Below are 16,684 nucleotides of genomic sequence, written 5' to 3'. Positions count from 1 at the left end.
GGTGTGTGCGTCTGAGTGTGGTTCTTAAGAGAATTAAAGCTGAGTCTGTTTTCTGCCGTTGCCCCGAGGTTCTCTTCGCCGCCTGTGAGCTGGGAGTCTTTGACCTTCTGGCCGAGGCCCCGGAGACCCTGGGCTCGGCTGCAGTGGCTGCACATCTGGGCGTCAGCTCCCGGGGAACAAAGCTACTGCTGGACGCCTGTGTGTCCCTGAAGCTGCTTCAAGTGGAAGTGAGGAGAGAAAAAGGTAAGCATCCTGGCTGTTTTGAAGGAGGCATTTTAAAGGTGCACCCTCAGCACATTTTTTTTTTTTTCTGTAAAGGGCCAGAGAGTACGTATTCTCAGCCTTGTGGGCTGGCCGTGTGGTCTCTTCAGCTGCCACCCGTCTCTGCCTTTGGCGCACCCAAGCAGCTGGAGACAAACAAACGGGCGGGGCTGAGTGCCAATAAAACTTTATTGACAAGATAGGTGGTAGGCCAGGGTTCCAATAAAACTTTATTAACAAAACACGTGGTGGAACGGGGTTCTAGTAAAACTTCATTGACAAAATGGTGGTGGGCTAGGGTTCTAATAAAACTTTATTGATAAAACAGGTGGTGGGTCATGGTGCCAATAAAACTTTATTGACAAAACAGGTGGTGGGCCAGGGTTCCAATAAAACTTTATTGACAAAAACAGGCAGAGGGCCAAAACCAGAGAGCAAACGCGGGATGTCATTTACCAACTCCCGATCTAGAGGTTTCCTCAGGCTGGTGTATGCGCTGGAACCCCGATGAAGTATCCAAGGAACAAGATAAAAATGTGAAAAAAAAAATCTCAAGGGAGTAATTTTCCATCAAGCTGAACTGATTCAATTCAGGGGTTGCCATTTATGATGAGAGTATATTATTTTGGTGTTGAAGCTGCTTTTCTCTTATGGAAGATGGTGACGGTAGGGTTTTTTTTTTTCTTTTTTCTTTTCTTTAATGTCCTTCCTTTGCAAAATTCAAAACTGTCAACCCTATGTCGGTCATCCAGATGGTTTTTTAGAGTTTTGTCAATCCGAGAAATTGCAAAGTGTAGGGACTATCGCTTGATAGAACAGGAGTGGGTGGTCCGGAGGTGGGAGGGGTAGCTGGTGGGCTTTTTTCTTGCAGCAAAAGGACTTGTGAACCTGTTGGATTTCTGGGGTGCAAACAGCGTGGCTGAGTTAACTTGAACAGGAAGACATCATCTGAGGGGTTGATGGTGTTCAGATAGCCCGGCTTGGAAATCAAGCAGGTGCCAGCCACACCTCGTGAACAAGTTTTGCAGGTCCCCCTCCCGGTCCCCCCTGGCAGCACCGCCCCTGAATGCCCAGCCCATGCTGAAACCCAGCCAGGATACACCTGTGGAGGATGCCGGGTGTTCTATGGGAAGCACGTGGGGGTGGGAGGAGCCTGTGGTTCCCGCTGACATGCGGCCCAGGCAGGTGAGGGCTTGGGCAAGCGCGCAGGCTAGGAAGCCCCGTGACGGCAGCGCCCACTCCGGCTCTGCCTCTGGGGTCCCCGTGGAGACCCGCAAACACTGGGCAGGTACGCATTGTGCAGGACAAGCCGCTCCTGTCCTAGGAGGGATGCTGTGAACAAGAACAGGACCACGCTGGACCCCAAGCACCACAGCTGGGCCCCCAGGACAGGCTCAGGCACTGGACAAGCCGTTCGGACACGTGGCCCCGAGATGCCCAGGGCCGTCCCCCCTTGTCGGGAGCTGGAGGGGTGGAGTGGCTTAGGGTCCAGCTGGGGTGCACGGTGCCATCTGCCCTGGGGGCTGTGGGCGTCCTGCACCTTGTGGTGAAGATGACGGCCCCACCAGGCTCGGGTCCCTGCTGCACAGCTGAGCTCACCCAAAAAGCGCCCCTTTCTCCCCTGATCTTTGTTTCCTCTGCACGAGTCGGGCTGTTGCCCCCATATGTCCATTTTAAAACCAGTTGTTGCTTAAAGGTCCGCAGACTGTAATATACGTTTCCCTCGGGCTCGTTGGCTGTTTCCCTGCTCCGCCGGATCCTCCCATGGGATTTGCCAAAGCTGAACCCAGCAGGTGCACCTGCTGCCCACAGGTCAGCCAGTCTTTCAGGACGAGGGTCCAGCTGTTGGGATTTCCATGGTCCCAGGCAGGAATCGCGTTTCCATCAGGATGTTGCCAGTGCTGGTGTCGGCATGTCGGCATGTCAGCGATGCCTTGGTATCTAATGCGTTTTTTTTTTCCCTCTGTTCTGTGTGTTTTCAGCTGTGTATGAAAACACAGAGCTCGCCAGCACGTACCTGGCCAGAGCCAGCCCCAAGTCCCAGCAGGACATGCTGCTGTACACGGCCGGGACCACCTACCTGGGCTGGGGCCACCTGGCCGCGGCTGTCAGGTGGGTGCGGTGTCGGTGGCGCTCCTGAGTCCCAGGGCTGCCTGGGGGCTGGTTTTCAGGGCATCCGAGGAATCGAAATGCCGGGCTTCTTCTTCAAACGCGACATCATTAGATTTGGGAATCCGGAGCAGATGTGTGAGGTCGACGGGATTCATCTAATGATGTCGTGATGAGAATCCTTGTGCTTCAGGAGTCTCCAGGGGAAGTAGGGGTGCCCCAGGGCAAAGCAGGAAGATAATCTGGAACATACGGGTGGAAAACCCTGCGTTCTGCTCTCTGTGTGTGTGTGATCGCTGTGCTCCACACCGGGCTTCTCAGCCTCACCCCACTGGCATCTGGGGCTGGAGGATTCTCTGATGTGAGGCGTACTGGGCCCTGTGGGGGGCGAAGCAGCTTCCCTGGTCTCCACCCAGGTGCCAGGAGCACCCCTTCCCCCCAGTGCGACAACCAACAATGTCCCCAGACATTGATGGGTGTCTCTTGGGGGCAAAGTCAGTTGTAATTGGGAATCACTACAGTAGAGACAGATGGATAGAGCTATAGATAAGTGATAGATATTGATAGATCAATATTATTAGATAAATACTGATAGATAAGTAATGATACATTATAGATGGTAGATGATTGATAGACAATATTGATAATTTGATAAGTGATTGATAGATATAGATAGCTATTGATAAAATGATAGCTATTGATAGGTATGGATAGATGATAGGTAGAAAGATGGATCTATAGATACGTGAATCTATAGGTAGATGTTATTGATAGATAAATATTGTTAGATAAATGCTGATAGGTAAGTACTGATATTGATCAATAGGTGATAGATATTGACAGATGATTGATGGGTAATATGGATAGTTTGAGAGATAGATGATGATGGATAGACATTATTGATAAATACTGATAGAAGATGATAAATATTGATAGGTGGGTCTAGATAGACGATAGAGAGATAGATGAATACAGCAGTCCCCAACCTTTTTGACACCAGGGACCGGTTTCATGGAAGACAGTTTTTCCATGGACGGGGTGAGGGGTGTGGCAGGATAATTCGGGCAGTAACGCAAGCGATGGCGGGATAGTTCAGACGGTAGTGCAAGCCATGGGGGGCGACAGATGAAGCTTCATTCGTTTGCCCCCTGCTCACCTCCTGCTGTGTGGCCCGGTTCCTGACAGGCCGTGGACCAGTACTGGTCTGCGGCCCAGGAGTTGGGGAACCCTGGCTGAATAGATAGACTGATAATAAGTGAGAGCTCATGGAATTATAATAGGTGACTGATAGAATCTCTGATGCTAGGTCAGGGTTTCTCAGCACGACTGGCATTGGGGCTGGGTGACCCTCTGATGTGGGCGTCCCGGGCCCTGTGGGCTGTGGAGCAGCTTCCCTGGTCTCCACCCACCAGGTGCCAGGAGCATCCCCTCCCCCAGTTGTGACAACCAGCTGAAGACATTGACACTGCTGAGAACGGTGGTTCTACGCTTTCTTTCTTAATTATTTTAACTTAAACCCCATCTTGAGCCTCCGGTAGCTTAGCTGTGAGAACCCGAGGACCCGGTTCTGCCGCTGGTTTTGGAAAAGATGCAGCTTATCAGATTCACGCTTATCATCATTGTTTGACTTCACATTTCTCTTCCAAAATCACACCCACGTGAGACTCACCGGGCAGGTAGCGTCGATGCCGTTCTGAGCGTCTCCAGGTGGCCCAGGGCTGGTGTGTAACGTGCATCAGGGTCAGGCCCACAGCTTGGAGCCAAGGGGACTCTCAGTAAGTCTGTGAGGGAGACCAAAGCGTCAGGGGTCCCTTGTCACAACCAGACAAGAGGGCACAGTAGGGGCAGTGGCACGGCAAAGCGTGGACGCCCGTCTAAAGGGTCGGCCCCCCGTCCGTTCCCACAAGTTGTTCCCACGCGGCCATGGGGTGACAGCCGCCCCAGCTTCCGAGCTTTGTGTTTTATGAGAAGCAGGGTATCTTGATTTTAAGGGGACATCCCCTGAGTTTTTGACCTTGGGGCCCATTCAGTTAAAGAAAGAAGCCGTGAGAAGCGCAGCAAGCACAGCATGAGCTGGACACAGCCCAGTGGACACTGCCCGAGGGTGCAAGTAACCCACAGCGCCTCCACACCTCCGCAGCTCTTGCTGGACCCTCTGGAGTCGGTCCGAGGGACTTCAGTGCTTTGTCCCATGTGCAAAGGGAGCCTGGCTTGGGAGCAGTGGAGAGTCACAGTCTTCTTCCTTCTGCCTGTGCTGGTGTACCTGGGTCCCACGCGCAGGCACGGATTTCGGCTGCTGTGTAGTTTTCATCGGTGTCTCCCGAAGGTCAGGTGGGAAAGAGATGCCTCGCCTGACCGAAGGCTGGATCACCTCATATCCATGAAAGGAGCAGGGGGCTGACTGCGGCCAGACTAGATCCAGGATGGAAGCAGGACACACCGCAGGGACACAGCTCTCCTGTGCATCAGGGAGCCGGGCAGCGGGGCCCAGGAGGACCCAGAAATCCCCCCCCCACAGCCTCAGGGGAGTAGGAGGAAGCTGTGGGTAGACCTGCTGGCCCTCCAGCTCCAAGGAGGGGCCCAGCCCCAGGTGCCAGGGGCTGAGCCCTCCTGGACCGAGGTATCGCCTCCTTTCACGTCATCCTCACACTCTCTTTAGACTGTCCTTCATTTCTTCTTTCCTCACGTCAGAGGGACCTGCTAGACGGGTACCCTGCAGCTCTGAATGTGCAGTTACTTATTGCAAACTAGAAAGGAATTCGTGAGTGTCTTGGGTTACTTGTTTCCTGTTTGTTCTGTCTGCGATATAAGGATAGGGTCTGTGAGCACCAGTGTGTGGTAACTAATGTGCAGTAAAGTCTCAGAACCTGAGTGATGCCCGCCCCGTTTTCAGAGACAGGAAGAACCAGTATCTGAAGGCCTTTGGGGTTCCCTTTTTTTTGACCTCACTGCACGGCATGTGGGATCTTAGCTCCCCAACCAGGGCTTGAACCCGAGCCCCCTGCAGTAGAAGTGCAGGAGTCTTAACCACTGGACTGCCAGGCAAGTCCCAAGCACCTGCTTTGATAGGGTTATGCTTATTATATTTTAAAATTTTACTAAAGTGTAGTTGATGGGGCTTCCCTGGTGGCGCAGTGGTTGAGAGTCCGCCTGCCGGTGCAGGGGACACGGGTTCGTGCCCCGATCCCGGAGGATCCCACATGCCGCGGAGCGGCTGGGCCCGCGAGCCGTGGCCGCGGAGCCTGCGCGTCCGGAGCCTGTGCTCCGCAACGGGAGAGGCCACAGCAGAGAGAGGCCCGCGTACAGCAAAAAAAAAAAATAAATAAAAATAAAGTGTAGTTGATGGACAGTGTTGTGTTACTGTCTGCTGTACAGCAAACCGACTCAGTTATACACGTATATACAATCTTTAATATTCTTTTCCATGATGGTTTATCCCAGGATGTTGCATAGAGTTCCCTGTGCTCTACAGTAGGACCTTGTTGTGTATCCATCCTATATATACGAGGCTGCATCTGCCAATCCTGACCGTCCAATCCTTCCCTCTCCCAGCCGCCTCCCCCTTGGCAACCACTAGTCTGTTCTCTGTGTCTGTGAGTCTGTTTCTGTTTTGTAAATAAGTGCATTTGTGTCAGATTTTAGATTCCACATATAAGTGACATCATATGATGTTTGTCTTTCTCTGAGTTACTTCACTTATCTGATCATCTCTAGGTCCATCCATGTTGCTGCAAATGGCGTTATTTCATTCTTTTTTATGGCCGAGTAATATTCCATTGTATATATGTACCACATCTTTATCCATTCATCTGGTAATGGACATTTAGGTTGCTTCCACGTCTTGGCTATTGTGAATAGTGCTGCTATGAACATTGGGGTGCATGTATCTTTTTGGATTAGAGTTTTATCTGGATATATGCCCAGTAGTAGGATTGCTGAATCATATGGTAACTCTATTTTTAGTTTTCTGAGGAACCTCCATACTGTTCTCCATAGTAGCTGCACCAACTTACATTCCTACCAGCAGTGCAGGAGGGCTCCCTTCTCTCCACACCCTCTCCAGCACTTATTGTTTGCAGACTTTTTAATGATGGCCATTCTGACCAGTGTGAGGTGATACCTCACTGTAGAGTGACGCTTATTTTTAAAAGAAATACAGGGCTGAAAAGTGTGTCCAAATAGAGCAAAACAGAAGGAAGTTGATATTTAATTTAAATTAAAAAAAAACAGATTTGGCAGTTCTGATGTTTGTGTGGATCGATTTCCTGCATCAATGCCAATATTTTAATCTTCATTTTAAAGTAGAAAAACAAGACCTTGTTTTGATTTGGCTGGAGTGACGCCTGGAATACTTTTTTCTTTTTTTTTTGGCTTTCTGTGCAAAGACGCAGGTCTGGGGTTTTGCATGAAGCGCTGGTGTAAACGTTGTGAGATGGTGATGACTTCATGGCTATTTGCAGTGTTTGGCGCTGCTCACAGGTGCAGTAGGAAAAGCACAAAGGATGGGGGTGTGGCTGAGGGTCCTCTAAGCGCTGGTGCCTGTCCTCCCCTCCCCCCTCCCCTCCCCCTCCCCTCCCCCTCCCCTCCCCCTCCCCTCCCCCTCCCCTCCCCTCCTCCCTCCCCTCCCCTCCTCCTTCCCCTCCCCCTCCCCCCACTTCCTGCACTGAGACCAAACCCACACAGCAGACTCCTCAGAGGGGCCAGAGGACAGAGGGACCCCCAGGCCCACCTCACCTACCCAACATCCTTGAATCCTTCTCCGCCCCCTCCCAAGACCCCCCGCCCCGTCCCACGGTCTCTTCCCCACCTCCACGAATCCCCACCCTTCGGAGGCCTGGCCCCAGCGCGTGTGGACTCCCTCCTGGACTTGCAAAGGGGCCCAGGTCGCCTTGCCCTCCGCCCTATGGGGCGGGGGACACGCCCTGGATTTCCCTGACTCTGACCTGCTCTTACGATGGAAATGATGCCAAAAATCTTGGCTCTCTGGGCACCGATGCCAGATGGAAACACGGAGACAGAGTTTTGGAGGAAAAGAGAGAATCGCTGTACTCTTTGCCAGGCAGAGAGGGGACATGGCAGGCTAGTGCCTCAAGGACTGTGCCGCCCCCGTCCCTGGGAAATAAGGACAGGTTTTTACAGCTGGGGCTCATGGTCTGGCGTAGGTGATAAGGCTCAAATAAGGAAGGTCTTGCCTTTCTTTTCTTCTGAAAATTCATGGCCAAAGCTGGCGTCAGGTGGCTCAGCAACCAGGCCTGGTGTTCTTGAGGTTATCAGCCCCGTGACCTTCTTTTTGAACTGAAGAATGTTGCAAGGGAGCGTAGCGGGAGAAGAATGCCAGGTGCGGAGTGTACTTCGTATGCAGTTAGAGTGTAATTAGCTTCGTGCAGGACACATCGAGCTGCAAGTGTCTGCTAGTAGTAACAGCTAAAGAATAACTAAGACTGCTTAATTCTTTCAGGCCTGATTAGGCTGTTTTCCTAGCCTGTTCATTGTTTCCTAATTTTCCTTGTTTATCAGAAAAGAAGTGTCTCATTTCTCTTTTTTTGCTACAACAGACGGCAGCCTCCCGCCGGGGCTCCTAGAGGAAGATCCATTCCTTGAGCCGTACTCCCGGGCCCCGGGAGCCAGGTGTCTGTCTGTGTGTGGGGCGTTGACCCGGGGCGCCCGACACCCCGGATCTCACCCATCTCCAGCAGCTCGGACTCCAGTCCACAGACGCAGAGCTCGCCATTGTACCTGCGGGACGCCACACAGGGTTCCCCGTGTCGGTGCTCACGATGCCCGCCCCGGATTCTGCACGGTTCTCACGGGCGTGCTTTCCCACGCCAGGTCCGAGGGCAAGAGGCTACAAGCCATGCGGGGCCTGCAGGACGAGAGGAGGCTCGGAGGGCTGAGGGTGGTGGCTGCCTTTGACCTGTCACCCTTCCCGCTCATCTGTGACCTCGGAGGTGAGTGTCTGCCCCATACCTTGGGGCTGGGTTTGGAACTCGGTGTAGAGAGCGTATGAATCCTTGGTTTTTAAAAATCGAAGTCTAGTTGATTTACACTGTTGTGTTAGTTTCAGGTGTACAGCAGAGCGATTCAGTTTGATACATACATACATATATATATATATATATATATATATATATATATATACTTTTCCAGATTCTTTTCCCTTATCGGTTATTACAAGATATTGAATATAGGTCCCTGTGCTCTACAGTAGGTCCTCGCTGTTTGTCTGTTTTGTAAAGAGTAGTGTGTGTATCTGTTCATCCCAAACTCCTAATTTATCCCTCCCCACCTTCCCCTTTGGTAACCACAAGTCTGTTCTCTACGTCTATGAGTCTGTTTCTGCTTCATACATAAGTTCATTTGTGCCATATTTTAGATTCCACATATAAGTGCTATCATATGGTATTTGTCTTTCTCTGTCTGACTTACATCACTGAGTATGATCATCTCTAGGTCCATCCATGTGGCTGCAAATGGCATGATTTCATTCTTTTTCATGGCTGAGTAATATTCCACTGTATATATGCACCACATCTTCTTTATCCAGTCCTCTGTCAGTGGACATTGAGGTTGCTGCCATGTCCTCCATGGAAACAGTGCTGCAGTGAACACTGGGGGTGCATCTTGGGATCTTTTCAGATTATGGTCTTCTCCGGATATATGCCCAAGAGTGGAAGTGCCAGTTCATATGGCAACTCTATTTTGTAGTTTTCTGAGGAACCTGCATACTGTTCTCAGTAGTGGCTGCATCAATTTACATCTCCACCAGCAGTGCACAAGGACACCCCGGGTTTAATAGCTCCCTGTGACCCAGTGAAGGAAGAAGATGGAAGTCCCAGTCAGGACAGTGGGGAGCATCTTCCTTTCACTTCCTGAAGGCTGGCATGGTCCCAGCTCCTTACTTACTTAGCCAACTAGCAACGGCTCCAAGGATGAGGACATGGGACACAGACATGGTTCTCCGCGTGGACAACAGTCAGAATCCTCTGGGCGGGGTTGGAGGGTGGTCTGCTAAAACTCCGAGAGCAGAGTCTTCTCATGCTGCCTTCCTGGTGGAGGAAAATACCGTGCGAGCCTGCAGGGATCAGGACAGTTTACTGGGGTCCTGGGGGACAGATGTCACTCCTCCCTTGGGATGTCACTCCTCCGTTGTGATGCTGACGGGGATGAGAAGGATGGCCGGCCATGTCTGGGCGTTGGACACTGGGCAGCTCTTAGAACAGATGCAGGACTGGGTGGGTGGTCAACCTCCCTGTCTTACGAGTTAAGGACATGGGGCTCGGTTGAGGGCAAAACAGCAGCAGTGAGCACAACCCCTTGGTCTGGTTTCAGGAAATCCCACTGCTCCCTCCCCGACCCAGCACTGCCTTCCCATAGAGGAGGGACAGAAAGCACGGGCCAGCCTCGCACAGGGATGTGAGGGTTCAGAAAATCATCTCTGGTGCACAAGGGGTGTCGTTGCCATGTTCGCTGGTAGCAGGCTCCTCTAAGCAAGAGCAGACTTGAAATTGCTCTGCATTGGGGGCAGCTGGGCATGACCAGGGCCCTCGATCCCTGGTCAGGGAACTAGACCCCGCATGCATGCTGTAACTAAGAAGACTGCATGCCGCAACTAAAGATCCTGCATGTTGAAACTAAGACCCGGTGCAGCCTAAATGAATAAATAAATAAAAATAAATATTTAAAATTCTGAAATTTTGACCATCAGGAATTTGTTGGGGGGGGGACTTAATGCTGATTTTTAAAAAATTCTTTTTAATTTTTATTTATTTTTGGCAGCGTTGGGTCTTCATTGCTGTGCGCGGGCTTTCTCTAGTTGTGGCAAGTGGGGGCTACTCTTCGTTGCGGTGTGCGGGCTTCTCATTGCGGTGGCTTCTCTTGTTGCGGAGCATGGGCTCTAGGCGCATGGGCTTCAGTAGTTGTGGCTCGCAGGCTCAGTAGTTGTGGCTCGCGGGCTCTAGAGCGCAGGCTCAGTAGTATGGCGCACAGGCTTAGTTGCTCCATGGCATGTGGGCTCTTCCCGGCTCAGGGCTCGAACCCATGTCCCCTGCATTGGCAGGCGGATTCTTAACCACTGTGCCACCAGGGAAGTCCTTAATGTTGATTTCTGAAGCAATTGTATTAAAATATATTGAATCTCAATGACCAAGTTTTGGGGCCCCTTAAATTACTGAAAACAAGAGAACTGCCAGGCGGTGATGTGGCTTGTCTGCAGTTCTTCTGTTTAGAAAATCCACGAATTGGTGCGTCCACGGTCATAGAAACTATGGTTGTCGTCCGGAGGTGATGTTGCCAATCGAATCACAGCCTGCTCGTGGCCTTTGGTTTGCTTCGAGTGTTGAGGCCTTGCCTTTGCTTTTTATGTGTTAATTATTGGAGGACTAACACACTTGCATGATTCAAAAACTAAATGCTGATGAAAGATCCATGCAGAGAAGTCTAGCTTGTAATCTGACCCCCTCACACATATTTCTCCCCAGCTCTTATAAGAGAGCTGATTTATGCTCTTTTAAAAAAATTGCAAAAATAAATAAAGCAGCCATGTTTCCTGGGTGAAGCCACGCCCGGGAGGGACCTGGCACCGGGGCTGCTGCCCACAGCATCCACGGTCACCTTGCCGCTCACCCCCCTTGTGTCTGAGATCCAAACACAGCACCTACCGGTTTGCATATTTCTCTGGATGGCCAGAACTCTGCAAGGGAAGCCATTGATGATGCTGAAGCCAGGGGCAGCCCTCGGAAGTGGAGGAGCATGGCTTTTCAGGTCCGGAATTTCTAGCCAGCAGGAAGCTGACCTCGGGCACGTCACCTACCTTCTCTGTACCCTCACCCTTCAAATTTAACAGACGGGACTGGGTAACCTCTAAAGTTTGTCTTAAATACCCGGTGATTCTTTGAATACGTCCAACCAATGCTTCTCAGCTGGGGTGATTTCCCCCCGCCCCCCGTTGGGGACACACCTGGCAGTGTCTGGAGGCATCTTGGGCTGTCACGCTGGACTGGAGGATGCTGCTGGCAGCTGGTGACTGGGTACCAGGGATGCTGCTCAACACCCCACAGTGCACAGGGTACCCTGCGTCAGAGAGTGGCCCAGCAGCCCCCGATGCCCACAGTGCCAGGCTAGGGAGACTGGGTTAGGATGTGGTCACACTGAAGCTTCCCCGACACTCGTAGCTGTAACGACAGGACTGGCTGTTAGGGGTGCGTAGGTTTCTTAAGAGTCCTCCTGAGCTGAGGGCTCTGGGAGGGTCATGCTGTCTTCTTGGGGGTAGGAAGAGAAACAGGTATTGGAAAGACCTTCAGAAGATGATGGAAAGCCAGCTGCTGGTCCCAGACTGTGCTCCCCAGCATTGGTCCAGCTCCGTGGCCTGGAGAGGGACCGGGTGGACTCAGCATGAAGGACCCTCCAGGGCGCCGGGAATCACCTGCTCTGGCTTCTTCCCAAATACCTCTCAGGACAGCCTGGAGCCTTGGAGGGAGACATCCTCCTGTTGCCACGGCGACGCTGGACCACTTGGGGCAGGACCGGGATGCCTGTCTGCCAGCAGATGGCGCCGTTGGGCGGTTTAATGGACGTTGGCTCCAGGGACCAGGCAAAGTCACCAACCAAAGGAGGCTGGGGTGGCCGTAACGGAGAAGACACACCCACTTTATGCCTTTGCCCCCGAAAATGTTAAGTTTCACGAAAACAAGTACCTTTTTATCATTTTCCCCCGTGAAGGGCGATTACAAAGTAAGAATAAAAGGCATCATTTTCCAGGTTCTAAGTAAGGGAGGGGACACTGCCCCCTGCCAACACCCTGTCCCGTGGAGAGACACCCTGGGCCTGGTGGATAAAAATGTACTGTAGGGCCGGCTGTATCTCTCGCAGCAGGACCCTCGAGCCATTGCCGGAAACACCACCTCTTTCTGGAGGTTTTCTGCCCCAATAAAGAATTTGCATGGTCAGCGGTGATATGGAAGCCCCCGGTCAGCTTGTTTAGAAGAAAAGCTGCTGAAACACATAGCACGGCATGAACCTTTTAGGTTAAAAAAAAAAAAAAAAAAAAAACCACACAGTTCTTGTACAAGGTTGTCACGAAAAACGAAAACCCCTTCTCTTTTGTTTCTCTGATGTATTAGCTTCCACTGGGGACGACGATGTATGATGAACTGAGGAACATTTCCCAAAGAACGTGTTTGCCGCTGCCTGGGTCATTGCAATGCCTCCTGCATCCTCCACTTGGGGCCCCACGTCTGCACAAAGCAGAACCCCTTTGTGTGCCGGGGCCGAACGCATCCATCCATGTAAGTTAACGGTTCCTTACAGCAGAAACTAACACGGCATTGTAAAGTAGCTATACTCCAATAAAAGTCATTTTAAAAATTTAAAAAAGGGACTTCCCTGAAGGTCCAGCGGTTTAGACTCTGGGCTCCCAATGCAGGGGGCTCGGGTTCGATCCCTGGTCAGGGAACTGGATCCCACATGCCGCAGTGACGATCCCGCCTGCCGCAAACTAAGACCCAACGCGGCCACATAAATAAATATTTTTAAAAATTAAAAAAAATTTTGCATTTTTGGCTTTTTTCACTCCTGCAGGACGACCGTGTCTATGGGAAAAGCATTGAAGGGAAAAATGGTATTGAAGGGAGTCGGCAGTAAGCGCACCCAAAACGCTCCTTTTTTACAAAGCTTTCACGCCTAGGATCTCATGGGACCCCTGGGGCTAAGTGTGCAAAAATGGGCTTGCCGGGCTTCTGCAGATGCATGCAGGGAGACGTTTGCTAAGGAGCGGAGTCTGTCCTATTTGGAACGATGCACCAGGGTGGGACTGTCACCCCCAACCCCTGCCCTGTGGAGAAGCTGGTGATGAAACTTGTGCTGGAGAAGGCTTACGGGGTCCTCCAGATCCACTGTGGTTCATCTCTGGGCTGCCCTGTGCCCATGTGATTGACACCTGCCTGGCTCTGTAACTGCCTGATTTCGGGGAGGGGGCGTCGGCCAATGGGTGAGAAGGGGCTGCTGCCTAGCAGGTTTTTCCTGGGTTCTTCTCCCCAAACTGAGCAGCTCTTTCCTTTGGTTTTCGAGACCTGGGGTGGGGGGGGGTGCATCCCCCACCCTTGGGGATTCCCCTTGGCCGAGCCCACGCTGTAGGAGTGTCTCATCTATGATCTCCAAGACGCTGACCCATACAGGAAGGAAGCAAGTAGCTTCTTCAGTGCCAGGCTGTACAAACGGGTATTATTCGGACGTTAGCAGAATTTCAAAGGGCCATCCTCAGCTAGATAATACCTTGGCACCGTTTATTTTAAATTTTCTAATGTGATTCCTTAACAAATGTAAATCCGTATAGCAGGGTTTTTAAATATATATATATATTTATTTATTTATTTATTTGGCTGCGCCGGGTCTTAGTTGGGGCACACGGGATCTTTAGTTGCAGCGTGCAGGATCTAGTTCCCCGACCAGGGATCGAACCCCGGGCTGCCTGCACTGGGAGTGCGGAGTCTTAACTGCTGGACAGCCAGGGAAGTCCTTGTGTCATATTTTAGATTCCACAGATAAGTGACATCATAGATATTTTTCTTTGACTGGCTTCACCTAGTATGACAGTCTCTAGGTCCATCCACGTTGCTGCAAATGGCATGATTTCATTCTTGTTTATGGCTGAGTCATATTCCATTGTGTATATATATACCACATCTTCTTTATCTTGTCCTCTGTCGATGGGCATTTAGGTTGCTTCCATGTCCTGGCTATTGTAAATAATGCAGCTATGAACATTATTTTACTTTTTAGAATAATAATTGATCTTCATGATGCTTATAGATGGACATGACTACAAAATGGTTAGCTTTGGAAATGTAGAAATTGCTTTAAAAATGTGTCATTAATAGTAAAACCATCCTCCAGATACCTGACCCGCCACCCAAGTGATTAAGCTACCAGCAAATCAAAACCTAATTAGTATAGGAGACTTCAGTTGGGAAAATAGATTCTAAAATTAATCATAAACAGGTTCACATCTCTCAGGATGGCTACTGTCAAAAAAGACCCCAGAAAACAACAAGTGTTGGTGAGGACGTAGAGAAACGTGAACACTTGTGCAGTGTTGCTGGGAATGTAAAATGGTGTGGCTGCTGCAGAGAACAGAATGGAGGTTTCTCAAATAGTTAAAAACCGAACTACCATAGGATGCAGCCTTTGAGTATTTACCCAAAAGAATTGAGAGCGGAGACTCGGAGAGGTATTTGCACACCCACGTTCACTGCAGCGTTATTCACAACGGCCAAAATATGGACTGTAAACGTCCATAAACGTAAATGTTCATGCATGGGCGATGGACACACAGAATGGGGTCCATGCACACAGTGGAATATTACTCAGTCCTAAAAAAGGAGGGAAATTCTGACGCAGGCCACGACGTGGATGGACCTTGAGGACGTGAGGCTCAGTGACAAGGCAGTCACGGAAGAACAAATCCTGTAGGCTTCCACTTATATGAGGTCCCTAGGGGAGTCAAATCCATAGAGACAGAGAGAAGGAGGGTGGGTGCCTGGGGCTGGGGAGTGGTCTTTTAATGGGGACAGTTTCAGTCTGGACAGATGAAAGAATTCTGGAGATGATGCTGAGGATGGTTGTACAACGTGAATATACTCAAGACCACTGAGCTGTACACTTAAAAACAGTCAATTTGATGTTGTGTCTTTTCTCCATCATTAAAACAAAATCCCCTATAAAGGACTGTAGGCACATTCCCCTCAGTGCAGACGCGATGACCCAGGCCGGAGAAGGAATCTGCTGGCTTTGGAGGACAGGCGGGTAACCCGTGCAGACAGAGGACCGAGAACAGGGGACAGACAGTTCCACCCCCATCCCCCACGCCGAGAGCGGAAGCGAGGATTCCTGCTATCTGCCTTGGGAGAAGCAGCAGGAGGGTGAGGAACCTGCACAGATAGGGGTGGCGGGGAGCTGGAGGACACAAGTGTCCTATCCGGGAAGCCGCATCCCAGGTGGGAGCCAGCAGGTGTCCCGACGGACAGCAGGGGGCGCTCCTGCCTCATCATCCCGTCCACCTGCTCGGTCGACCCGTCGTCTCTAGAAATTCATCACGATGAGTGATGAATTCATCTTCGATGAGTGTTTGCAAACAGATGTTCCCTTGATGAGGCCTGCCGTGTCGACAGCCTCCCCGTCCCCTTTAAAACGTCTGTGCTGAGACGGTACAACCCCAGTTAGCCAGGAGGTGCTTCCCTGTGTCCCCGCCTCTCTCTTTCCTTTCCTCTCCACTGAGCTGTTTACCTGAGATTTTCGGGTGTGACAATTTCCGGAGAATTCGTTCGGCGGCGTCGAGAATTGGGCCACAAAGCACAACACGGATTCCTTTTATTTCTTTTTCTTCTCTGATTGCTGTGGCTAAAACTTGCAAAACTATTTTGAATAAGAGTGGTGAGAGTGGACAACATTGTCTTGTCCCTGATCTTAGTGGAAATGGTTTCAGTTTTTCACCATTGAGGACGATGTTGGCTGTGCGTTTGTCATATATGGCCTTTATTTTGTTGAGGAAAGTTCCCTCTATGCCTACTTTCTGTAGGGTTTTTTTTTATCATAAATCGGTGCTGAATTTTGTCGAAAGCTTTCTCTGCATCTATTGAGATGATCATATGGTTTTTCTCCTTCAATTTGTTAATATGGTTTATCACATTGATTGCAATAGCCAGGACATGGAAGCAACCTAAGAATCTAACAACAGATGAATGGATAAAGAAGATGTGGCACATATATACAGTGGAATATTACTCAGCCATAAAAAGAAATGAAATTGAGTTATTTGTAGTGAGGTGGATGGACCTAGAGTCTGTCATACAGAGTGAAGTAAGTCAGAAAGAGAAAGACAAATACTGTATGCTAACACAGATATATGGAATCTAAGAAAAAAAAAAGATAATGAAGAACGTAGGGGTAAGATGGGAATAAAGATGCAGACGTAGAGAATGGACTTGAAGGCACGGGGAGGGGGAAGGGTAAGCTGGGACAAAGTGAGAGAGTGGCATGGACATAGATACACTACCAAGTGTAAAATAGATAGCTAGTGGAAAGCAGCCGCATAGCACAGGGAGATCAGCTCGGTGCTTTGTGACCACCTAGAGGGGTGGGATAGGGAGGGTGGGAGGTAGGGAGATGCAAGAGGGAAGAGATATGGGAACATATGTATATGTATAACTGATTCACTTTGTTATGAAGCAGAAACTAACACACCATTGTAAAGCAATTATACCCCAAGAAAGATGTTAAATTTTTTTTTTTAAACATACAATTACCATATGACCCAGCAATA

The 16,684-nt window shown here is 50.3% G+C and overlaps 1 protein-coding gene across 1 annotated transcript in view; it reads left to right on the top strand.

Moving 5' to 3' along the window:
- ASMT (acetylserotonin O-methyltransferase) overlaps positions 1–16,242 on the top strand; it is a gene marked incomplete at its 3' end in the record, with an annotated part of 29,792 nt that extends 13,550 nt beyond the window's left edge. Inside the window, exons 7-12 of the mRNA XM_060086568.1 lie at positions 69–243; positions 2,244–2,373; positions 5,264–5,325; positions 6,831–6,849; positions 8,200–8,322; positions 16,188–16,242. Of these exons, the coding sequence (XP_059942551.1) occupies positions 69–243; positions 2,244–2,373; positions 5,264–5,325; positions 6,831–6,849; positions 8,200–8,322; positions 16,188–16,242 (564 nt within the window). The remainder of the gene's footprint in view (positions 1–68; positions 244–2,243; positions 2,374–5,263; positions 5,326–6,830; positions 6,850–8,199; positions 8,323–16,187) is intronic.
- Between the last annotated feature and the right edge of the window lie 442 nt (positions 16,243–16,684).

This window comes from Mesoplodon densirostris, chromosome X (assembly GCF_025265405.1).
Source record: "Mesoplodon densirostris isolate mMesDen1 chromosome X, mMesDen1 primary haplotype, whole genome shotgun sequence".
Taxonomy (NCBI): Eukaryota; Metazoa; Chordata; class Mammalia; order Artiodactyla; family Ziphiidae; genus Mesoplodon; species Mesoplodon densirostris.
This window is presented reverse-complemented; position numbering and strand designations above follow the sequence as displayed.